The sequence below is a fragment of the Grus americana genome, chromosome 7 (genome assembly GCF_028858705.1).
Source record: "Grus americana isolate bGruAme1 chromosome 7, bGruAme1.mat, whole genome shotgun sequence".
In the NCBI taxonomy this organism is placed as follows: Eukaryota; Metazoa; Chordata; class Aves; order Gruiformes; family Gruidae; genus Grus; species Grus americana.
The window spans coordinates 13338722-13364802 of record NC_072858.1 but is presented as its reverse complement, the minus strand read 5'-3'; the positions used below and the strand labels follow the sequence as shown (position 1 = coordinate 13364802).

General features: G+C 41.3%; 1 protein-coding gene across 2 annotated transcripts in view; it reads left to right on the top strand.

Moving 5' to 3' along the window:
* The window catches only part of SORCS3 (sortilin related VPS10 domain containing receptor 3), a 305448-nt gene that overhangs the window by 151179 nt on the left and 128188 nt on the right, over positions 1 to 26081 (top strand). For both annotated transcript variants that reach the window (XM_054832651.1, XM_054832652.1), the window contains one exon: positions 15025 to 15183. In XM_054832651.1, the coding sequence (XP_054688626.1) occupies positions 15025 to 15183 (159 nt within the window). The remainder of the gene's footprint in view (positions 1 to 15024; positions 15184 to 26081) is intronic.

The window sequence follows — 26081 nt, the reverse complement described above, 5'->3', positions numbered from 1 at the left end:
TTTATTTATAGATAGACCTTCTAGCTAAGGGAATTGAACAGTAGTTGCAAACAGCATAAAGCAGAAATAAAGTTACAGTGCGCAGTTAAAGAGCTGTGAGAAAATGGTTTTGCAGACTATTTTCCCAGTTGTCATAGAGTCAAAATGGAGGGGCAGTCCAAATCACTGAAGCTATAAAAGCCAAAGGCACAAGGCACCTCTCATACCTAGTCACACCTCTGAACTTGGCCCATCAGAATGAAAAATTTGGAGAGTCAGAAGCTTTGAAAGCTGAATTTAATTAGATTTATTTGTTTCTGTGAAGCTTCTTGGGGATGAAGTGTGGCAATTGTTTATGAGCTGGCAGAGAGCAATGCTGCGTTGCAGTTCAGGTTAATGAAGGAAGAAGTTAATTGTGACTGTAATATTGAAATTGCATAGGAATGCATCTACCAGACTGGAAACTAGCTAGCGCATTTGGACTGACACCTCCTCTTACAGGAGTTGGAGGTCCTAAATGAATGCAAGTTGCTTTGACCTCCTCTTCATTTATTCTTGCTCACTTGGAGAGTAAGCCCAGTCCTGGCCTCGTGTATCTCCAAAGCAAATTCCTCAGCTGTGTTTGGCGCTTCAGGGCAGAAATGTGGTCCAAACTTATTTTGGTTTTGCCTTTAGTTCTTAGTCCATTTGATCCCAAAGGGAATTCCACAGCATTTTGTTTTCTTCTTACTCATCAAATTCATGATAGGCGGCTGAGGCAGAGGTTCCAGCATGCACCTGATGCTTGCTAACCCAGCTTAAACTGAGCTGCTGTCCTTTGCCACAGCTCCCATTAGTCATCTGCTGCTTTTTCTTAAGATTGCATCCCAAGTTATCGGTGAGGAACTGAGCTCTGGAGTATCCTAAAGCCGTTTGGCATATGGAAGGTTTCTTTGGACCCTTTTTCCTTATTATGCTGACACTGTGATAAACAGCACGTGCTGCAAACTGGCACTTGCTGGTATAGAGAACGTGTTTATAACACAAAGGCAATAGGGCTGGGTTAGAGCCACAGGGCAGGAATGATAGAACTAGTTGTTTCTACTATATTTTATCCCTAATCTTTTCCTTCAGTCCAATGAAATACTGTTACTGAAAAGCTCTTGGTTTTGCAGCTGCCGTTAACAGGGCCTTAAATTACCTGAGCTGCAGATGCAGTTGTAATTGTCTCTTTGTGCACCCCTTCTCTGGACCTGTTGAGCTGTGTGTGGTGTTCCTGTGCTTCTCAGCACTCCAAAAATCATGCCACTCAGTCCAGAGCCTGTATGGGCAGAACCTGCCTACTGCTGTACAGGGAAGGCTGTAGCTCTAAAACACAGCATCTGGATTAGCTGAGCTCAGATTTTTCAGGCCTCGTTATACCAGTTGGCTGTACAAATGCGACTGCGATCTGGTTAACATGGCAGCGTATTTGGTCTTATAAATACACTTCAGGGACAATCACTGCCAGTCTCCAGAACTGGCTGTTTAAATAGGAGAATAAAGGTGGGAATGAAGAAGTAATATTTTTCTTTGCTTACTGATGAAGCAAAGATGACTTCCTCAAGGTCACCCACAGCATCCATGGTAGAGTCAGAGGACATGTGACATGATGCGTTTTATCTACAAGGTGTAGTCTTGTGAGCTGTTGTACATGGGATTCTCTCTACTTGTCTGATTAATTCAGCTTGAGTTTGTCGCCTGAGAAATGAGAGAATTTTGGTAAATATTTGCAGAACCAGGACCTGAAACTGTGTGAAAAAGATCTCTTGAGTTACAGATGTGTCATAATACTTGAATAGGACTTTAGGAATTTCTTCTTTTGAAGGGATTTTTATTGTCTTTTTTGAATTCAGAAAAGTCATGTTTTCTCTGTAGATTTCTCTGACCTTTCCTATGTAAGAAGTATAGTTTCCCGATGCTGGATGACTTAGTTTATTAGTGTTTTAAACATGGTTCAAGATGAATGAATGAAAGATATTCAGATGTAGAGGCAAAATATGAGTGTTAGAATACTCTTAAAATATACGGTCTTTTTCAGGATGCCCAAATAGGTTTTGTTGTTTGGTTTTTTTCAATAATTATTATTATCGCTATATTTGGGGATTGTGTCTTCTTGTGGCTCTTGGTAATGAAGGGGCTCCTGTGAGAGAGTGCTCTGCCTTGCTGCAGCCTGGGACTGTGGGACTTGGGATGTCGGATGCCCCACTGGAACCTGACCTGACGGCTCCAGTGCTTAAAGAACAAAATACTGTCTGTTCGTTTGCAGATTTTAATTTAACTACTTCTGACTTGACATAGGGATAAATGGAGGTCATAGAGCAGCTGTTGTCTGGGATATGACCATTTGTCAGCACAGACAGCACAGAATTGGGACCCAGGCTTATGAGGGATCCCCAGCAGAAGTTTTTCCCTTTTTTAAACAGGGACAGTCTGATCGTTGTACTCCAGGGAAGGCTGTCCTTCAGTATGCATGAACATGAAAACTGGGAGATTCCTGGGGCTTTTCCAGTTAATTCTCTGAAAAAGCAGATGCATTAAAACCCAAACAAATAAAAAAAAAACCAAACTCCACTGAACCTCACCCATTGCTCGTCAGATGTTTCTACAAATAAACACAATTGAGATGATTAACAAAATGCTCACATATAGCATTATTTAATGGGGGTGGAAGAGAGAGGGTTAGAAGAGAGATGGTATCTGTTTCTACCTATCTTAAAGATAGTACATTGAAAGCCATCGTTTAATGTTAATGAAGAAAAAAATGTTCATATATTATTATGAAACTCTGGAATTAGTTGCCTGCATGTGCCTTTATGCATCTGCATTTCATGTCTTTGTACTTATGCATTCCAAGAGCTTTTACTTGCATTTTTCATAGATTTCTGAACTCATTTAATATACGTTTGGTTAATGCTGAGGTAAGTATTTAAAGTGAATAGAAATCTAATGCAGGATTTAATTAATAAAGACAGGGAAGAAAATGAGGGCTGTCTAAGTTAGCTTTTTGAAAAATGTTTTGTTAAATAAATGTCATTTTAGCCTTTGCAGACATTGCAAGTCTGGTTGATAAAAATAAGCATGTAGACACAAGATGTATAAGTAAAATAGGAAAAAAGCAGTCAGACACCTGCTATGTCATTTATCCACCAAGGACTGCAACTGTGATCCTGAAATCCCTGCTTAGATGCTGCTTGGGGCTTTGGGAAAAACAATGGTCACTTGAATGAAAGCTGGCACAGATTTTAGGAAAAGGCAAGCCAGAATTCAAACCCTTTGGACCTGACTTATTTACCATGCACACTTCCTGAGGTTGCTTTGTGTGCAAGAACCGAGTGGGCAAGCAGTGTTTGTTTGGCATTGTTTGTGTATGGTAAATGTAGATATCTACCACTTTAAACATACAGTTCCTGGCCCATCATCCTAAAAAACCCTAAAACTGGTTGAGGAGGGTATCATTGCACTTCATTATGTACTGAAATTGCTGGAAATTCAATTTGCAAGGTGGAAAGATAGGAGAAACCCAAGCCAGTATATCAGCTTTGGTTTTATATGGCTTGCAAATAATATTTGGAGAAAAAAGGCCAGTTACCAGGTAAGAGTCAGCTTGGCATACTGGTGCATGTCTGACGGGGCTGCCTTGTCTGGCTTTCTAAAAGTCAGTCCATCTCTCCTATTGCTCTCTGTGTCTGCTTCACCTTGTATTGCTAGAGTCAGGGCCCTGCAGAGCCTTAGGGATGGTACGAGGTTGTAAAGAGAAGACACGGGGTAAAATTGGAAAGGTCACATCCACATTTAGATGTAGACTTCCCAGAGCTGGCTGTCAGTATTTAATAAAGAGGTAGTTTGCTCTAATTTAGCCAGCAAGTGTTAAAGGACAGATCAGAAGTTACAATATCCACTAAAATAAAGCTGCAATTTTGTCACTTAGCGTGGCCATTGCGTTTATGAAGTGGGCAGAGTGGACCTGTGTGAGCTTTGAGTGCCCTGCCTTGGTTCCAGGGACAAAGAGGGGCCGTCAGTATGCGTCACCTTGTAAGGGACTGCCTGTAGGTAACACCCAGCCTGTCAGCAGGGCGGACACAGCTGCAGATCCTGATCTAGGGCAGGTTTATGAGACTTCCTTCCCTTCTCCACCCTCCCTACCTCTCTGTGAAACATGGCCATCTCCTTTACTGCTGCAGCTCCAATAATATATTAATTTATGAAGTATGAAAAATGAGGTAGTTTTGAAGTAATGAGGAGGGGAATGGTGCTTCACAGAGAGCAGGATAATCAATCAATAATAACGAGTCAGCATGTCCTGTTATCAAAAAGGAGGAAAAATAATAGAATGGGTGGAGAGCATCTCTTGGAAAAGGGGCAGGTGGGTCCTTTTGAAGACTCCGTAATGCTCTGACCTTGATCTTTACTGATAAGAGCTGGTTCACCAGGACAGTTATTTTTCTTTGAGGAAAATCCTCCCCCCCACCCCCTCCAGCCCCAAACCAGCTAATCTGTGGCAAAATGTCTTTGTATTTCATTCTTTTCTGAAGTGAAGAATAGAGAAATTCAGCATTACTCATTGAGCGAATTCTCATTTTCAATAGAATAGATTAGCAGAGTCTGCAGGGTACATGCTGGCCACTGTCTCAGTTTCTGCCATATATGCACATCTGTCTCTTACAGTATAAATGCAGTAACTCTAATTTCAGCTCTGATGTGATCAATTCTGTGTAAAATGCTTTATCCCAAGCAGCACTGTGAGTCCTGGAAGCCCTTGCATGGCTATATTAGGAGCAGTTTTTCTTCAGCATGGACTTCGGCTGGGTTAGGTCTTAGAAAAGCACATCTCGGAGTGCTTGAGGCTTCTTTTTGCGCTATCCAGAGTTTGTTGCCCGTGACCCTACCCATCCTAAAATACCTTTTTTCATTGTATACAGACAGACATTACTAGACTCTGAAAGTAAGGATTGGGATTTTCTAAGTGGTGCACAGATGTAGTTAGAGAAAACTCAGGCTGTAGTTTTCTTACGGATCTGGGGAATTAACACTTAGCCCAGTCCTTAAGTCTGTCTGAGGAGAGATTTGTGCTGCCTTTTGCAGCGGGCTCCACAATGTTTTAATTCTCTGTTGCAACAGATCAGGTTGTCCTTTTTCTGACAAAAAAGCTTAGCTAACATCTCTTGCCTCCCTTGGAGCCGTTCCATGGCAGGCCAACGTGATCCTTAAAAATGACTGCAAGAAAGCAACAAAAACTATGAAGCAGCTGTGCTCAGAGACTGAATGGCGATGGAGTAGAGGCAATGAACATACTGGAAATAGGTGGAAAGATGGAGTCGGCTTGGCAATTTTCTGGCTTCTGCCAATTGATTCCTAAACCAAAGCATCAGGATTGTGCTGTAGATAAAACCTTTGTCCCCTCTTCCAATTCCTTTTCCTCTTACACTAGTTCTTCAGGACACTGTGGTGACCAGGCCTCATGTATGTGCATGGAAGGATACAGAAAGGAAAGTATGTGATTTTCCCAGGGCTGCGAGGTATCAGTGGCCCTGTTGGAACAGGACATAGCGGCTGTGGTTCACAGTCGCTCACCTTCTTGGTGTGTAATTGCAGACAAGACTTCCACCATAAACCTGCAAGGACTGTATCATTGGGAGCTAATTTTGAAAATGAAATGGAAAATGTCAAAGCGGGTGAGCTGGTAGTTGTGAATCCTGTTCCTGCATCTGAACCTTCCTATCCATTAGGATCTCTGGCATCTGAGTTAGCATGTGGTGTTTGCAACTACAGTGGATAGCTTAGAGCTGAGAAGTACTATGCAGAGGGCTGCAGTGCCATCATGTTTGCAACTTTAACCTTTAATTTTTGGGGGCCTCAGCCTTCTGTCCAGAAAGGGGGTGGACCTTCTCCTACCTCCTCAGCTTCCACCAGTGGGGAGACATTAGGAAGAGAAGTGCAGACAGTGAGGGACATGAGTTAATAGACACCAGGTAAGTAAACTGAGATAGATCATTAGCATCTGGATGTGAACATTGATAAAGCTGACTGTTGTCTATGTTCTCTCTGCAATCTGACTAAAAAGCAGAAAAATAAAGTGTGTAAGCAGTGGAGAAGCAATGATGCATTTAAAATTGTATTCAGGTTTAATGGCCTCAAGGGAGATACATAATACAATTTTTATTTTTCTAAAGAGTCATGAAACACTCTACTGTCCTCAAATGAGATAGACTGCTGTATTTGGGCTGCAGAAGTTTACCCCCATGAGTAACTATCCATGCACATCTCTTTGTTTTCCATAATGGGGCAACTACTGTGAGTAAACTTATTCCCACATGTAAAGTGTTCTCCCAAGTGAGACCTATAATCAGAGGAGTGTTTTTATATAAATGGTGTTCTCAGTTCCAGCAGCTGTGGTGCACACAGCCTCTCCTTACTGATAACATTATTTTCTGTAACTATTTCTGCTTACGTGGTAAGTTACCATAATGGTGAAAATTACTTTGTAGTTCTATGGAGAATAGCACAACCATGCATTTACCCAAATAACATATAATTATAACAGTGAATGCTGTTTTTCCTCTTTCTGTGCACACAGTTTGGGATCAGAGCTGTTCTGTGCCACTAGAAAAAGCTGGTGACCACGAAACAATGTGTGAGATGTTGCAACAATCAGGGATTTCCTACGTAGAATCAAGAAGAGTGAAAAGGCATCATGCAGAACTATGCTATGCAGAAGTACCAGGCTCTGGAGCAAAGCAGAATATAGATCAGAAGCTTTACATTTCTCTTCTGCTGATTTGCTGTCTTTTTCCTGTGGAAGCACTGGTTTTTGCCTAAGGTCACCAGCCCAGGTTCCTTCTACTTCTGGTCCAGGCCCATTCCTAGAAGTGCTGGTCAAACTGGGCCAACAAAACAGCCATAAGTGGTGATGCTTGTATCCCATTTGGCAGTTTATAGAGGGGAACTATGCATGAGCATGCTGTGATATGGAAAAGCCTTTGGCAAAATAGCTGAACAGCATGCAGCACTGAAGTGGCCTCGGGAAGATGAGATTACTGTGGCAAAGGACTTTGCTCTGATGATCTGTGGGGAGCTGGAGAACGTGCAGCTGTAACAAGAGTATAATGGGATGGAGTAACCTTGGGTAAACTCTGCCTTGCTGTGACAATGAAAAGGTTTTACAACCAAGCATGTGGCTGTTGCCAATCAGTCACTCTTTGCCAGGTCAAACACATGCTTTTTGGATGGCTTCCATCCCCACTGGCACCTGGAATTTAACAAGCAAATGCTTGCTGTGCCTTGTAATTAAAAGTGAAAAGTACATGTGTCCAGTGCCAAAAAGACAAGAGAAAGCAGGGAGACATGTTGTTCTGACCTGCTTAGCAGTAAAACAAAGATGAGACGTTCTGCTTTGTTGGGTCTAGTACGATGGCTTATTCCACTCCTGTGCATGCAAATTGGATCCAGCCTGGGATTTGGCATTGTGGGCAGGTTAGGACGGCAGCCTTACAGTATCTGAGTTCTTTTCCCAACTCTGATTTTGCCTAAGCCTTACAGCTGTGATATGTTTTCATTTCCCACCTGCCAAGGAGGATCGCAGAGTGGATTTCCTTGAGGGGCTCTTGCTCTGTATCCAATTTAGCCTTCATTTGCTCCTGATCCTCAGGGCATCCTGCAAGGTGCATCTGTGCTCTTGCGCAGCTGCTGGAGGTGGTAATTAAATGAGCAACCCTCCCCATAGGGGATGGGGTGTGTGAGCTTGGAATTCTGTGAAGTGTTTTGTTTTGGTATGGCAATTTATGGCAGGTATGGCTGCAATGACAAGAGCCTGTTTTAATTTTGTACAAATCTGAACAATTAATTGTAATCTGGATATAAATGGATATGAGAAACAATAGAGGTCAGAAAGATTAACCAGGTTTATTCACTGTAAACAAGCACGGCGGGCTGATGTGCATCTCCTCAGAGAAGGCAAAGTGGTGCTGGTCCTTGTTTGATATGCTTTTACTAATCTCTTTGCTCAGAGTTAATCATGTAAGATATCTCTCCTATAGATTTTCAGACAGGAGGACGATAGATAATTGTTCTTTTGCCACCAAACTGCTCTGTCTCAGTGTCTCTCCAAAGTCTTTCTGGCATAATGTGCTGAACAGCATAATGTGCTCTGATCGTTCTCTCTTAATGCTGGAAAGATGGAGAACCCACGGGTGGAGTCCCGCGATGCTAGTGTCACAGATCTGTGCTGTCTTCTCAAACCAACGTACTGGAGTACAGAGCTGCAGTCTCCAGCACAGCTGGAGGAGTCTGTGGAGGAGGTCTTTCACAGCAGTCGGATGCTTACAGAAACAGCTGTTGACATCTGGAAAGTTCAGTGATAATCAATGGTATTCTGCAGAGTAGAGGTTGGCTTGTAATTACAGAGAAGTTCTGATGGCAACGAAGTTCTGGAGAAAGGTTAGCATGAAGTGCCTGAAAGGTCTTGAGAGAGCTATTTGGTTCTTTGGTCACGGTACATATAATGCAGACCCAATGCAAAAGTCTCAGGAAACTCTATTTCATTGCTCAGTTTCTATGGGTGTCTGACTCATTTTTCATTATCCAATAATAAATACAGTAGTGAAAGTCACCTTTAACACTTAAAGATTGCTTGGATTTTATGGGATTGTATTGAAGTGAGTGCCAAGGTATAAAAGCCTTATGGTTGAGGTACTTTTATAACACATGCTTCATAAACCCTTATAAAGTGAGTGCAGTGCACTTCATCCTTTAAGATTACAGCGTTATGGTTCTGAGAGATGGTGATCTGGTGCTATATTCATTAATTAAATCTGTTATTAATGTTAAATTTCGGGCACTAAGAAGTGAAGTTACAAGAAGTTGAAGCGGGGTAGGTCCGGACAATTTATCTCTCGTGAAAGCTCAGTGCACCTTTACTGCTTGAATGAAGCCCACAGCTTATCCTTAACTTTAAGGAAGTTTTTGAGCCATGTGGAGCAAGAAGGAGCCCCAAGTCTGGGCTACCCTGTAACACAAGGGATTGCAATGAGTGTTTTCGGACGCAAAGTTAGTAATTATGTAGAATCTGTTGCCCTCTTCCTGGCTGTCTTGTTTGGCTTCCCAGAGAGCAGATGTCCCTCTCATCACAGCTGCTGATCAGTAAGTAATGGGGTGGATTGCTTTACTTGCATGTAAATAAATAGGATTTCTCTCTAGAGCAGATTTTTATCACTGCCATCTCCCATTTTTTCCTGTCTGATATGTTGCTCTTGGTGACTGGATGGAAAGTAGAGGTTGGCTTCCTTTTCCCCTGATTATTGCAGGAGTCGGTATGTCTGCAGGGCAGTGAGCAGGAATCTAGTTTGGGCTGATTTAATTAAACTGAAGTTTTTTAATTTAACTGGCACGTAGTGAGGAAAGAAGACAAAAGGGTGAGATTTTCTTTGCAGTGAGTTGCATCTGTCCTCGATGGGATTGGCATAGAAGGGCTACAGGTGTACTGTGTAGCTGTGTTCTAAGAGGGTTAAGGTTGTGTATATACCTCTGAGGGCATCCTTTAGCCTGCAGGGCAAGTAAATTGCAGTAATGATGTAGGAGAGAGGAAGAGTGGGAGGGGAATGAATAACCAAATATTTGTCAGTGAGAAATTTCAGATGGTCAAACATTTAATCTAAAATGCTTCAGCGGTAAAAAAAAATACTTTTCCCATAAGAGATTTCCAAACTATTCCTATTGAACATGTGATGAACTGATGTTTTGAAGGAAGAAAATGATTTTTGTATCTTTAAGCCTTTAAATGTCATTTGATTTTGGTTTTTCAGATTCAAAAGGAGGAAAGGACATCATAAGTCCACAGACAGCAAAAATCCTCTGTTTGCATTGACATTTCAGCATAAATTGTTGAAACATTTTGGCTCTTTAAACTCAAAGCTAATATGGAACTTTGGGAAGTAAGTAGGCTTAGCTCCAGAGGTCTTGTGGGACCATACAATCCTTTAAATGTTTTAAACCAAAATGGGGAATTTTTTTTAAAATTAGATTTCTGTTTTCCTGTTGTTGATGTCGATGTAGCCTGGCTTTAGGAAGGACCTAAAGTGGTTGTGGGTGTTTTGTTTGTGTTTTTTTTTTTTGTTTTTTTTTTTTTTTTTAGGAAGGACCTAAAGTGGTTCTGAGTTGAAGGTCTAGTGGGAGGAGGCCAAAAAAAAAAAAACCCCCAAAAAACCCAAAACCCTCCCCCCTTTTCACATGTAAGTTGAGCACATTCGATATGGAAATTGCTATGAAGCTGTAAACATGAAACCTTAAGTTTTTGGTTTTGCAGCAGTGTTTGTGGCAGAACTACCTTTTCAATTGCAGAAAAGGACAATGCAGTGCTACAGAGCAAATTGCTAATACTTTGCTAAGGAGCTAGGTTTCTTTTGTAGCTATGGAAGCTTGGGTGGTTAGTAGGTGGATTTTTTTAAAATTATTTTGTTTATTTCTTTTTAGAATAGCACTTTATATAGGCGAATGAGAACGTAACTGGGACCTCTGAAAAGGACCACTTATAAAAAGCGCATTAAAATGAAGAGGAAAATCAGAAGGCAGTACACAATGGCTTAATGCTATCTACTTATTTCTGAGAACAAAAGACATTTATTTTGAACCTGTCGTCTTTATTCATTTACTGGGATGTTTCCTGCTAATGTAGCTCAGTGGTGGTACTGCTACAGATATTGTACCTATAAAACTTCTCTCTTCTGATTTAGAGAGATGCGCTTTGGTAATTCACAGTGAAAGTTTGTTGGTTGAGAAAAATAAAAGGATTCAATGAAAACTAATAGCAATAAAAATGCCTTTTATGTGGCATGTTGTTTCATTTTTTGTCCAGAGGTAGTTTATTAAAAGATTCAGCTGTGTACAAAACAGATCTCTTGTGTTGGGATAACACAGAACCGGGGAGCAAGAGCAATGATAAAGCTCTTGAATCTGATGCTATGGATGCAGGTGATGTGTTAGCAGGCCTGCTAATGTGGGGGCAGAGCCATGAAGGGTACTGAGAGAAGAACTGAGTGCCAAGCTATGTCTTTGCCATAACTGCAGTAGACAGATTCAGGCAGATACAAGTTCAGGCTACCTGTAGCTCCAAGCCAGTAGAGTCTGGGCACGTGGTAGTATTGTACTTGTGAGAAGTGTGCTAGCTCATTGCTGATGTGGTTCAATATTCCAGATCAGTGTCATCTTTGTGCCTGGCTAGCTTGGAGCAAAGGAAGAGGAGTGTGTCACCATCTTGACTCATTCACCTGCACATAGCCTATGAGAAACCAATACTGAGGAAAGTGTTTGCATTAACCCAGTGACACACCTGGAATTCTTTTCAGGGTAGCAGGAACTCAGATTCTTAGTTACAAATCCTGCCTTAGATTTTTTTTTTTTTATATTAGCCCCATCAGAGGGCATGCCATTTCAGTGGGTTTGTGCTGTGATATGGTGTGACTTTCCTTCCTCCCTGCTCTGCATTTGTTCAGAGCTCCTTTAAGGGTCCTACAAGCTCTCCAACAAATACAAGTGACTCAGCCACTTCCGTGGTTTGTGTACCAAATATATCATGGCACGTATAGGTATGACACCTCCCCTTCTTTATCTTTCTGCCTGCAGACTGTACGTCATATTTCCTGGGATAAATCCCCTTGAAGTATTCAGAGCTGGATGTGTTTCCTGGTCATGTGCTGAAGATATAACTCCATATGTAGTTTATGTTGTTCTTGCCGTTGGCTTCTCCAGATCATCGCCCTGCTATGAGCTTCTCTCACTGTTGTTTGGTGTTCTGCTGAACTGGAGTTCATTTAGAACAGCTCTGTATGTGTCGTCATTGCCCCCAAAGCTCCTGCTTTAAAGGAGATACACCACGTACAAGCCAGCTGTCTTCCTCTGCATTCATCTCCTAGGGAGCTACCTGAAGTTCAGTCTGATTTTCAGTCTGGTTTGTTTTGTCTGGTGCTTGCCATTCATTGTCCACTGAATTTTGGAGATCAAGCTATGGTCTCTAGAGGAAAAGCTATGTAGTATAAACCACCTCAGCTCCAGTATGTTTTCAAGGACTTGCCCTTAGCAGTAATCAGTCCTGCCTCCCCTTCCCCTCTCCACTTAAACTAGAGAAGGCAGCAACTGAAAATAATATTTTATATATATGTGTGTGTGTATATATATATTCTAGAATATAGCAAGGTGAAATGTAATTTCCTTTTTAATAAAGGCTGCCATTTAATTTAATATTATAGAAAATGATTAGATCTTAAAAACCTATATATTACATTTGACAACTCTCTGGTGCTCCTTTGCTATTCCTTATGGCAATTATAAATGGCAACACAGGGTGCTGGCAGAAATGCTCATTCTGACTGGAGTTTGTTTATTGGCTCCTAATGAAAAGTGATTAATCTAAATCACTACCAGGGTGGATCCTTCTCCCTGGCCCCATAATGAGAAGTGGCGGTTTCAGGCCTTTGACAAATGTCCTGCTATTTCGCCTGCCAAAATATGTCCCCTCCCCCTGTAGCTTCCAGCAGAAAAAAAAATAAAGCCCAGAGTCTCCCATTCTTCTTGTCCTGCTTGCCACATCACAAAACTGTGGACGGGTCCTAGCTGCATGACTGGTGGTGGCCTTTTGTTTTTCAGTCTGAGCCTCCTGTTTCTTCCATCCTGCATTGTGTAGGATCAGCCTTGCCTGGGAGGAGATGCCAGGTCTGTTCTTTTCTCCATTTGAAGAATGGGGGGTTGATATCAGACCTCGGTGCGGGAGGGTGGGCAACTTACGTGATGGCACTTACAACAAGATATGACTGTTGTTAGACTTGTCCAGCTTTCCCTCTAGCTGTTAATTTTCCTAGCTTGATGGTTTTATTATTTGATCTTGCAACCACCGTTACGCTTCCAGAAGAACAAATTGCCTCGCTTTGTGAACCAGCTGGTAGAAACGTCACCTCTTCCATCTCATCTGACCTATTTCTTGCACTATCCACCGAAGTGTTGCAGATTGTGTGTGAAAGGGCAGTGGATGTTTTGCGTGTGTACCACATCAGGTCTATGCAACTGTTAGTTGTCTTGTGCTCCTTATCTGAGGGCAGAACTCTAGCAGTGACCTTTTAATATACAGCACTATTAACTTTGTGACCTTCTGCGACATCAGGTGGAAAATCTTTTTATTCCTGAAGTATCCTTACTTTTAAATGTAAGATCTCTCTGGAATATCTTGTTGTATTGGCAGTCTTACATCCTTCTTCCATTCTGCAGATGCAAGTGATTTTTACTAAAGTATGTTACAGTTCTCTGTCTGGCACAGGCAATATGCTTTAGATGAACAGGGGTATACTTGGGGGACAAAATGTCTTTGAAGTCTAAGTCACTGGTGACAGAAAATATATCTTCAAATAGTGGGGAAACCTTTCTTGTTTGGAGCAAAATGAAATACATATTTTGATCTGATTAGAAAGAAGAAATGTACCAAAGCTTCCTTCTAGGTGGAGGCCACGGGACCTGTTCTCAAGACTGATTCCCAGGGGGTCGGTTGCCTGTGGGGATGTTTCCCATGTCCCGTGCTGTACACCAGAGCACAATGCAAGTGACTTTTTCAGGACTTGTGGTGTGGCTTTCTGTGGGAACAGGCAGGAATTACTTTATGAGGCTAGTAAGCGGTATATGTGAGGGATGTTGAAGGAGCTCTGAGCTCAAGCTGGATTCATACAGGTGGCTTCACCCTGGGACAATGTTCAGTTCTAGTTTTAAAGGCCCTTTTAATTTCTTAATGGAAAGGATCAGAAACCATTTACATTATATTCACTTTCCCTTGGTGACTTCATGGAGTTAATGAGGTGCTTAAAATTAAACAAGCACTGAAATTTTTTGCTTGATCAGGGTCTAACATAGCAAGGGTCTTACCATTCCTTGTAACTGATTTTTGCTGTCAAAATTACTGTTTTTCCCTACCATAGTCTTGAAGTTGGAGCTCTGTGAAGGTGGATAAGAAAAGTTAACATGGACATGCTAGTGTAACAAAACTCAGCTAGATCATTCTGCAGGTAGCTAAAAAAGTCAGTTCCTGGGTCTGTTTTCCTGCTGAAAGGCAGTTTCTATATTTGTTTCAGCTACGGTATCAATAACCTGCTGTGTTTAGCACAGCTCTAATTTATTTCCCACTGTTTGCCTTTATTTTATGGTACTGGCATTTGCTTTAATGTAATGTCGTTTTCTCCAGATGTTAATAAGATGGTGTTAATGTTTCCACAACATTTTTCTTGATAACATTTATGTAGAGCATGCCATCTGATAATGTGGAATCAACTCATTTTAAAATATTGGTAATAATTTTCTAATTAAAATTAGAGGCTCAGAACTGTTTTCTTCCCTGTACAAATTGAGGTCATATACTTCCTTGTGCTTGGGGAAAACTATGTGTTCACTGGGTAAAGGAACATATCCTACTATATAAATTGGAAGCATGATATATGAGATTGTGTATCAATGTTTGCGAACATGGACTATTTTCAGATGCTAGCAGCTGATCCAGGTAGGCATTCTGTGTTTCCAGTGAGGTGATGCTCTCATTTGTAGCTCCACAAGTTGCCAAATAATGAGCCTTAAATCTCAAGAGTGCCCTGTTGTGTACTTTTGGAGAGAGTATTCCACATTTGGGAAGAGAGGTGGTAGACTGGAAAGGGACCAGGAAAGCCTGGTGTGGCTGTCTGAAGTTGCCATACCGAACCAAAATCATCTTTGACATCAATGTAGCATTTTTCATTCTTGCTAGGCTTTCTTTTTTTAATCTGGATAAAAATAAAATGAAAAAAGGAATCACTGAATGAATCTATGAATGAATCATCAAATAAAATGGAAGTGAAACACTACCTCCTTTCCTCCCCCCCTATTTGGGAAATCTTATGGGCTAATTACACTGTTGAGCAATGTTCTGAATGCATCTAATACGAATCAGTGCTGTATTGCCCTCACTTTTAAATGATGTTTAGTTTTACTTTTCCATTAACATTCTTTTCCCTCCATTCTTCTATTTAGATCATGCTTCTTAGTGATCCAGAGATTGAGAGCAGCATCCTCATCAGCTCTGATGAAGGGGCGACCTACCAGAAGTACCGTCTGAACTTCTATATCCAGAGCTTGCTCTTCCACCCCAAGCAGGAGGAGTGGATCTTGGCCTACAGTCTGGATCAAAAGGTGAGCAATTGATTTCATATTTCAATGATTATTGAGGGAGGTGTTGAAAGGGAAAGTGTCTAGAACCGCACACTTCTAGAGATCATGAAGAAATTATGGTGTGCTTTGCTGTTCTTGCCTTGCGGGTTTCAATGCGCGCAAAACCCACCCACTAACTCCAAAGAAAACTTGCTAAAGGGAATGGAGTTACAAAGTGATCATGATGAGTATGGAGACTTTAGTAGTGGTGATGGTGCAAAAGATGAAAAGAATCTGAGATTTGACGTGACATATGTCTCTCCCATAGCTGAGACAAAGCCGTTCTAAAAAACCCATTGATTTCTAGACCTTGGTGATTGCTGAAGGTCTTTGAGGATCAAGCACTCAGGCTGAGTTGGTCCATAACAGCTGGCTGTTGCACGTGATGGGGTGATCTTTCTGCTTGCAAGCTGAACTCAGTTATATGACAAACTCCTCTGTGCCACTTTTTAAGTGACTTTGCAGTGCCTTCTGTTAGTGAGACAACTCTTAAGTCTGTTACTTTGTCCTTAGGAAGCCTGCTCTTACGTAGCACTCATCTGTATTGAAAGACACGGAGCACTGCAGGTGCAATGTGACTTGTAAAGTGTTGTGGCTATGGAGTATGTGCTTCAGTTCTGGAACAGCAGTCCCCACTACAGCCCAAAGCTGAGACACAGACCAGATGATCAAATTACAAATTTTAGAAAGCTTAAAACTTGCCAAGCTTTTACCTTTTCTCTCTTCTGTTTCTGTCATCCATAGACATCCAAAGTAAAAACATGTTGAATAGCCACTTTAAGTTTTTGGCATTAATCTGTCAAGTGTGTGTGTGTTCTGGGTGGGATTTTCAATTCCTACAGTTATTTTTTGAAGTTTTCCGAACTAGTCAACCTCACATCCCAGCTATAAGGAAAATAGACCCAAAATATTGTGCCTCTTGTATTTGAAAGAATTTCCTTTGAAAGGCTAGTGCAAGTCTTTACCGAAGTAGTTACTGAGAGTATAATCAAATAATCTACTACTGCTGTACTTCCCGATGTAACCTTTCCATCCACTTGTTAACTGAATGCTATGGAGGCACCAGGTGGTTTGCTGCTATGCTACTGATGACGCTTGAGTGACATTTGCAAGCACAAAGCTATTGTCAATACACTCCTTTCATAGTATCAAGTCCTTACTGTATGAAGGAGTTAGTCAAATGTCAAATAGTTTTGTGCACTCAGATGTTCAGTGTAACAGGGATTTTGAAGCAGGCTAGAAAGACCAATCTATTTATTTGATGTCATGGAATGGTTTGATGCCACTTTTAAACTGGAGGTAAAGGTTTCAAGTGGTACTGGTAGTTGTACAAAGACAGCCCTGAAAGAAACAGGTATCTGATGAGGTGCTCCTGAATGTGAGAAGCCAGATATGACATGCTGAGTATGCATTTGCAAAGAGATCTAGCTGTGGTGAGTGTAGAGCATCTGCTCTTGGGTTGAAACACTGTACTTCTATTTCCAGTGCTTTGTAGTCTTTTTGTGACATGTTAACCACTGGAAGGAGAAAACAAAATACAGTGTATGCACACGCGCTTGACTGTGGGGTTGTAATTATTCTCCTGTGGTCCAGTATAGCAATAGTGGCTCAGGAGCATTTTTGCTTCTGCTTCTTCAAACTAATACATCTGAGTGCCCACCTCAGCTGTTCTCTTCTGCTCAGAAGAGAGTCAAGGAAAATGAACTGTGAGTTAGAAACACCCTGTCTACTTGCATTTAGCCCAGGAACTGAACAAATTTGTCCACAATGTAGGAGAAAAGATGAGGTGCTCTGCAGCTTGTTGGTCAAACAGAAATGGAGCAACATGAAGTTCAGGCTTTGCCTTTATGTCTGCCTTTGCATTCAAGGCCACTAATGATGCATTTCTTCAGTGTTCAGAAAGATGGCCTCAGGTGCTGGTTTGAAAGCTGATCCTTGAGTGGAACCATGGAGGCAGCGCTTTTCCCAGTTGAAGAATTTGCTTAACGTAACCCAAGTATACATTGTTCCCAGCCACATCTTGGCTTAGTGAGCGCTGTAAAAGAATTGTCACTCTGGCTCAGGATCATGCAGCTTCACTGCAGTTACTGAGGTAGAGGGCAGTGCTGTTAAAGTGCAAGGGCTATGCTATAGACTGTGACAGTGGTGCTGTGTGAAGTCCCCAGATGAAGTCTTCTGAGAGGCCGGTGTAATATATTCCTGTCTGTCTGGAGACAGGAGTACTGCCACAGCTGAGTGGGAACCAGAGGTCAGCTATGACTTTCTGTTAGATAGGGGTTAGGCCAATGAAGAAAGTGTCTTTTAGGTTAAAAATCCTGACAAAGCTACTTAAGGATTTAGGTCTTGTGCATCTTCATAAGACTGGTGTGGTTGTTCTCCTCTCTTGTTCTCTAGAAGCCAGATCTGGATCTCACACCTTCCCACACTGCTATGCCATGCTCTCTCCTAGCTGTGGTCACGGGATCATGCCAGTGGCAATGATTGTTTGATCTCTCTGCTGCTGACCAGAACAGAAATATCAAGAGCTCCTAAAATAAGTGGCTAGAAAGGCTGCAGTAGTGCTGCGCAGTTGAGAAGGCTATCCAAAGAGATGCTGTGCTGTTGTCAGGGGCTAATTCTCCAGCTGCAGCCTGGTTCTGCTGGTACTTCTCTGTCCTTTGTTTCTGTGCCCATTTTCCTGTTGCCTGGTACAAAATAGGTGATGCTGGATCAAATAGTGCTTGCTTTCTCACTTCACGTATCCAGGTTTTTGGAATATAACTGCTCTGAAACATTTCTGATTTAAGTGCATGAAAGGGCAATAAAATAGAAAGTTTATCATTAGTCTGTAACCTGCAGGTAATATTCATCCACGGATACCGTGACAAGGAAGGTGCTGATGAAAGTCAGTGGCTTGCTGTATATTCAGTGGTGCAGCCGCTCCTACAGTGGGAGACCATAATCTTCCACCTCTCTAAGCTTTAAAAGTGTGTTTCACCTTTAAAGTCTATTTATAATGACTACTTTAGAGGCATATTTAAAAATGCAAATAACTCTGAAAACAAATCAAATACATACAATGTGACTCCCAGCAGTAGGAACTATTAAGGAAAGATCTAATCCGTCCTCCCATAACTGTGAATGTGTAAACAAGTTTGCAAATTTAATTTCTTAGATTAAAAAATAGCTTTCAGATTAATATTTATTAATTTTCTTTCAGTTAAAAATAATAATATGGTGTTGTAAGCAAGCTGTGGTCAACTTGAAAATTAATGAGAATGATGAATCTGAAAATCCATTTTGCCTAGTATGTTGTTCCACACAGTGAAATGAAATATCAACAACTAGTGCCCCGCAAATAATTGATTTGGTCACTACCTAGATCAAAAGATTTAAAATTGTTTTGTGTATAAAAATAGAAAACAATATTAAAGTTTTTGTGTGAAATAAAAATACTCGATGTTTTGGATCTTCCTGTTAGAAAGTTTTCCTCTGAGGTCCTTTGACCTACAGTTCCATGGCTGTGATTCAAACCTCTTTTTTAATCATTCTTTTATCCTAAGCATCCCTCCTTCTTTTTAGCTAACTTCCACATGTTTGACAACAATATTAGACTATTTATCTGGTTGATTAGAACCCAACCAACTAAAAAAACCCAAGACATTTTGAATTCTGTCCTCTAACAGAATTATTGTCCCTTCCAAGTTGGTGTATTAGAAGGTGTATTCACTATACCAAACTTAGAAGGTGTTTTCACTATTCTAAGACAGTAGTGAGTAAATGGAATAACGTAGAAGTCTGTGATACCCTTGTGGAACCACAGTCTTTACATGTCCCCTGCAGTTTGACTGTGGCCAAGTGATAACTGTTTTCAGAATATGGTATCCCAGTTAGTGTTTTTACCCAGCTAATAGTAACTTCCTACAGTCCTTTAGCTTGCTTAGGAGAATGCTGTGAGACCTCAGACCAAGCATATGTATCCATGATATGCAAGGCTTGTGCTGTCTTTCCTGAGCAAGTGATGCCTTCCTGTGGTGATATTCTAGTTATGAATTTTCTCAGCCAGTCACTGTTAAGCCACTATTATGTGTAATTTTGATTGTAAGTTTATGCTTCCAGCTTCTCCTGCTGGCACTTTCTTACTCTCAGCCTTGCTGTTCAGGTGTTGCAGGATGCTCTGCAGATAGACTTGCTGTTCTTCTTGTTGCTCCTCCTATAGCCTTGTTGTTGAATAACGCAGCTCCCCTAGTTTATGCCTTGCCCAGATCTGGTTTTATACCTACCTGTGGACTTTTGCTACCAGTCTCATGTGATTCTAGTTCGAAGCCCAAGTCTCACAGCAATCTTATGTCCAGAAATGACCTTCCCCTCCTTTAAGAGAAGGAGCCCATCTCCTCTCAACAGAACTTTCCTTGAAATGTGACTTCATAGCTGAGAAAACCAAAGGCTTTCTGACAACATTATCTCTTCCATCAACTGAAATAGTTGAATACAGCATCAGTTCAGTCCCCAAATCTTTTATTACCAATCCAACATGGGTATTGTCCCTCTTTCCTGCTTGGGGCTATTCCTGGGAGCAAGGGAGAAGATTCAGTGAGAGGGATGGAGCTCAGCAGGCTTTCTGAAAGATGTTTTGTGGTGTGGCTGCTGGTTACTTCATTCATTTAAGGACATGTCACAGCTCCCACCATTTGTTTTCTCTTTGGAATATCCAAAGAGTTATTGAGGATACTTCCTCAGTTTGAGTCAACACAGTGTATCGTTCCCGTTCTTAATTTTTGTAGCAAATTATGACCCTCCTCTGCCTTGCTAATTCTCTTGTATTATCAAAAAAATGCAGTATGGCTGAGCCAAGAAATCTGTTTGTGTGGGCATGAACGTGTAGCAAGTTCGTAGACCCTAATGTCTTCTCATAACATATAAAGCATAGACAGGAGGAATTTTTGCAGGGCTTTAAGCAAGCACGGGTGGGTGTACTCCCCACTGAGCAGCCATGTGGCATTGTGCAGTTATCAGGCCCTGGGAGATTAATTGCATCTTCTGAGTTGAAAATCTTGGATCTCTTCCCAGTAGCTTTGTGTGCATCTACTTTATTGATAAAATAGTGCAATCTGATGTGTGCACGTGTCGGTTTTGTGTTAATGGCCCCCTGTGGCCTTTGACAGAAGGTGGACACCATGTAAGTATTACAGCCAATGTTGCTGTAAATTATGCTGGGTCTCACTAGTAGTGTCCATATTGGCACTTGGATATGTGAACCAATACAAAGGGAAAATGGGGCTTCATCCTCCAGTTTTCACAGGTTTTTGCAGAAAATGTATAGGAGGACGTTTTGAATGACCTGTGTATCAAAGTATGATGGAAAGGGGAATATATGAAAAAGGGGTGAAAGTATGGGAAAGTATTGGAAACTGCTTTCTGGAGTGCTGTGAAAAGCTCAGAGTCTACCAGTATATACATGAGGTAAAGTTTTCATTGCTGCCATTAATAGTGGCTGGGGATGAAGATCTTGAATTGGTCTTGCATTTCTGATACTAATATTTCAAGTGCCTCATCATTTGTCTCATTTATCCAAGGAATCAACTAATTCTCAATAAGCTCAACTTTCCAAACCCCAGTACCCCTCTGGGGAATGGATCATTCTGGAGGTGGAAACAGAGGAGAGTTTCCAGCTCCATGGAATTTCTTTCAGAATGACATTGAACCTTCTTTCAGAGCAACATGCACAACACTCTTGCATGAACATTTGTTTAAAATATAATAAAAAAAGAGAAAGAAAAATTAGAGAAATAGATATATTTAAAATATTTCAAATCTTCATTAAGAGAAAAAAAATTATGCAAAGAGATACAGTTTCACCTGTTTCTTATAGGCGAAACTGTGACTGGGAAACCCACTGGGAATAGGTGAGAGACTGCATAATTCAATAACAGACCAATTTAAATTCCCCAGCTACACCATTATGAATTTGAGAACATTGGCTAAACAAGGAGTTTGGCAATCAGTGGCCTCTCCCTCCATAGGGCTTAATCTTCAGCAGGAAGTGAACAAAAGAAAATGGGTGTCTTAATACCTCTTCGAATGAGGTGATAAATAAAATGTGCAAGGTAACATTCTGCTGTATCACCGAGTTGCACCTGGCAGACAGTATCAGGTCTGACTGGGGAGATTCCTTCAGTGTTGGAGATGTGGCAAGTTATGATCTGAAAATTGAATGCGGTGCATGTCAGAACCCTGACTATCTTGACTAGACGCTGCTGAATTTATCAAAAAAAATCACAGATAACACTGGGACAATGTGGGAAAGCTTTTTTTTTTTATTAGCCTAGACAGAGACAGCCAGAGCCATGAAGGCAGTGCCTCTCTGCTGCCAGGTGAAATTCTCCCCTGGAGTTCAGGCATGGGCTCCCAGTATGACACAGGGCAGTTAAGCAGCTAAGGATGGGATTTATTTTTTTTGCCAGTGTCCAGTTGGGTAGGGTGCTGCCAAAGAAATCCAGTGGGACTTGCTGAGAGGAGGGTAAGGCTGGGTTCGTGTTCCTCTCAAATGTAGTTACCTTATTCCAGGCAGTCTTTGTCTGAGCCATCTGTTTTTGTGATGAGCCATTGTCATGGACTTACAGAACAGCCCAGGTTGGAAGGGATCTTGAAAGATCATCTGGTCCAACCTTTTGCGGGAAAGGGAGCCTAGATGTGATTATCTAGCACCCTGTCAGTCATGTCTTGAAAGCCTCCAGTGATGGGGACTTCACCATGTCCCTGGGGGGAGGTTCTGGTGATTGATTGTTCTCACTGTAAAAAATGTCTGTCTCATACCAAGGTGAAACCTCTCCTGGTGCAACTTACACCCCTTGCCTCTTGTCCTCTCCATGTGGATCCTTGTGAAGACAAGTCATATAAAGAAATTAAGTCAGACCTGTATATGTGCACACATGGAGAGAAAGACAACTCCTCATCTCCTCTTTTCCTGTCGTAGTAGGTCACTGAGCTGGGACGTTACGAAGGCCCTCAGTGCCCTGAAGGACCTTTGGTCCCTGTGTCTCAAGGCATGCCAGTACTGCAGGGTTTCAAGCTTAGCTCCCTCTCCCTCTGCTCTGCTCAGCTTCGCCAGCACAGAGACTGGGGAGTTGTATTCTTCATTCCCAGCAAGTGCCCCAGCCCCGGTCTCAGATTTTTCTGTGCCTCTCATGGAAACTTAGGCACATGGGGACTTCGGGGTTGTGTTCAGGTGAGGATATTGCACTTTGAGTTGGAATTCCTAACATTGGACAGTGCAATTCTAAGGTAGCAGCTGCACATGGCAGACCTGCTGAAATCAAGCAGTGTGCGCTGCTGTATGTCCAAAGTGAGCCATGACTCCAGCCCAGGCCTGTAGGTTTGCTTTCCTTAGGAACTGAGGTATGGGGCTGATGAGGAGAGGTGGGTTGGTGTCTGCCTCACATCTCATTTTGATATAAATCAGCAGGCACCCAGAGCTGTCACCTAGTCCTCAGCAGCACTCCTGGTTCTGGAATTTAGATGTAACAGTAGTTGTCAGAAGTGTGAGCAACCTCTCCTTTTATCAGCAACAGCTTGAGACTGCACCTCTTGGGTAAAACTCAGCTTTTCTTACCAAGATGTGAACATTATATTTAACAAGGAAAATAAGCTCTTTATGCTCCCGCATGGATCCTCATGGTAGAATCACCATTTCATTGTGTGATGTGAGAGAACTCACTGGGGCTAATTTCTCATCATGGCTCATTGGTATCTGAAGAGCACAATGACTGTGGTTCCAGTCCTATGGATACAATACTCAGCTTTCAAATTTATCTTGCACCAGCCACTTGGCATTTGAGCACCCTGCAGGGTGAAGCTAGAGACACACCTACTGCATTCTTTTCTTCACCCAAAGGGGAAGGAAATCAAGGAAGCTGCCATAATAACAGTTACTCCTACAGGTGTATCATACAGAGGAATGGAATACAGTGAGTATGTTGCCCAGCTGTAAAGGAAAACTTGGTGTTTTGTGCTGAATGCAAGCCATATTACAGTAACTGCTCTTAGAAATCCCTACTGTACTGACTGGTCCATTGTATTACACGTTCATATTAAGAAGCAATCCCTGCCCCAGGGAGCCTGCAATTAAACGTGAAGCTGACAGACAAAGCATTGTCCCCGGAGTATCCATAGTGTATTCAGGCACAGGTCATTAAAGTGTTTCATTGCCTAACTACCACTGAGGACTATAACGAAGTCAGAAACTGAACCCAGATAGAGTCCTGTTCCCATGACTTAACCACAAATAAGCCTTTCATCTCTCTTGCCTTTTGAATGCTCTTCTGAGAACATCAGGTTCTACAAACATATCATGTGTCCTTTGCTGGACAAGCCACCTGCCAGCAGCTCTCCCAGGCAGGCAGGGCTCCATCAAACAGATAAAGCAAAATGTTAGTAAAGTTAAAAAAACCCAAACCAAACAGAAAAAAACCCACCAAACCCTTGAGATTGGGAATATTTAAAGGCAATTTACAGAAGTCTCTTCTTCAATATGGTAATGAACTGAAGAATCAAAATCACTTAACTTCATTTACAAATCATGAATATGTATCAGTGGCTTTAAATGAAAGGACGACTAAAACAGATATAGTGTTTGTTCAATTCATTAAAAGGAAGACAATTTATCAGGAGGTTTTTTTCCACTCTTAAACTAAAGCTATATGCAAATGTAGGGAAATCAAGACCTTGCGCTAATTCTGCTGCATGATGAATATTTTTATAATCCTAATTAGAACCAGTCATTTAGTTCAGCAATTTCCCCCAATCTAGCCAATTTGAAATTAAAATAGATGCCTTGATTACAAAACTCATTAGGAAAGAAGCACCCTTTTCGCTAACCAGTTCATTTGGAATGCACAAACTGAATGAAGTGAGGAGCACTTGTGTTGTCAATTGCCATAAGTGAAGTGAGCTTAATTGTTAGCATTGTGAAGTATTTGTATTGCTGCATGTTTCATTGCAGTATAATATATCATTCATTAAATGTAACAAAAGCATTTTTTAAATGATTTAATTAAGTGTTGTTGGTGCACCAGGTAATTTTTATAAAGTCAAATGTCACAATTGTTTGCATTTGAAGTATTGATGGGCATTACTGTCGGAAAGATGATGTATGATTCTGCATTTATCATTTTGATTATGGTAAGTCTGGCAGTTTTAATAGGAGATGAGAAATTAAATTATGGAACCCTGGCTTACTTCAGAAATGCCCGATGAATTTTTGTCCTAGCAAAATAGTGAACTTTGGGCTTGTGATGATTTGTGGTGGCAAAAAGAAAGTAACTGCTTGTGAAACTTGATTTAGCTAGAACAGACTTTCCTATTGCATTTTATTTATGTTATAGATACTTCATGAACAGGTTTTACTTTGAAAAGGAGAATATAGAGATAAATGGAGCAAGACACATTCAATGCTTAAATGTGTTCTTCTGCTGAAGGAACCTAGTTTATTGTGTAACAGAGCAAGGATCCTGTGGTTTATTCCTGGGCCATGCTAAATCATGGCTGTGTATTGATTTTATCTGGAGCCTAAGTAGGGTGAGGGGTGGTTATAAATATAGCAGATGGGCATAAACATGAAGGAATGAAGAAGGCTGAAGAATAAGAGCACCGGGAGCATGATCTATTTTGCCTGACTGTAGAAGTCTGAACTGTAGCAATGTATACCTACATTAGGTGCCGAGGCTGCACCGAGTTGGTGGTGATCTACTGAATGGTGTTGATTGATTTCTGGAAGCAAATGTAGGTGACTATTTTAGGATGAGGTAAATTGTACCTTAGACTCATTTGTATTGACTAGGCCTCCACTGACTGTCAAGGAAGTAATTTCCTTTGCTGAGAGGTAAGTATTTGCTGTATTACCTGAGATTAGGGGACTTGAAACCAACCGTGCTGTCTGGATGTGTGCAAAATGGATTACATGGGATATGATTCCAATACGATCAAAGCAACAAAAAGCATTAAGTTTCCTAGTTCCTGCTATTGTGCCTACAGGTTATAATGACACCCAGCCTGGAGGAGAGAGCAAACATGAAGTGCAAGCAAAGGTGGAATTCCCAATCATTTGTTTTTCTTTATCAGGATTCATTTGTATATGTGAGTTACCTACCAGGCTGTTTCAGTGAAATGAGATGAATTCAGAAGGGTTTCCTTGGCCTTTTTTTTCCTTTTCCTTTTCTTTCTTTCTCTCTAATTTTTTTCTTTTCTCTTCACCTTCCATATTGCTTTTCAAAGCTCTGTCTCAGTATTTGCCTGGTCTGATGGCAACACTGTCTCCTCTAAAATCTGTTGAGCAGAATTATAGATGATACCACTTCCCACTGAAGAAAGAGCACAATTCAACTTTTGACTCCACGCAGATGTCCTCTGATGCTGACCGTGGAAAGCTTCAGTCTGGTGTCCTTTCCCTTCTCGTTGAATTGACTTAATTGGTGTTTGAGTTTAGTCACGTTTTCTAAACTCAATATCACAGCTGAGGTAATGGAGAGGAGCCTGTGACAATGAATACAAACTTGTGTGAATTGTCACGAAATTTTCATTTTGAATAGAACTACATATAAAATGTAGAACTTAATAGGAAAAAAAAAGCAACCCTGATGTCAGAGCAGCCAAATGGTTTAGCCTGGGCCTAATTTTAAGGTTATGCATAAATGCTTTTGTGGATTAAGGCCTCTAAGTATGTAAGCCTTTACACGTTAGGGGGTGAAGTGGTTATACAGGCAGGCTTTCGCTATTGCAAGGTGCCTGCAAAGACATACAAGTCATGTATGGGCTTTTAGTGTTGGGCTTTTAGGTAGTTTCACTCTCTCAGGTTTTGCTGTTCTCTCGTCTGTAATGCTTCAGGACATTAAAGCCATAGCTTG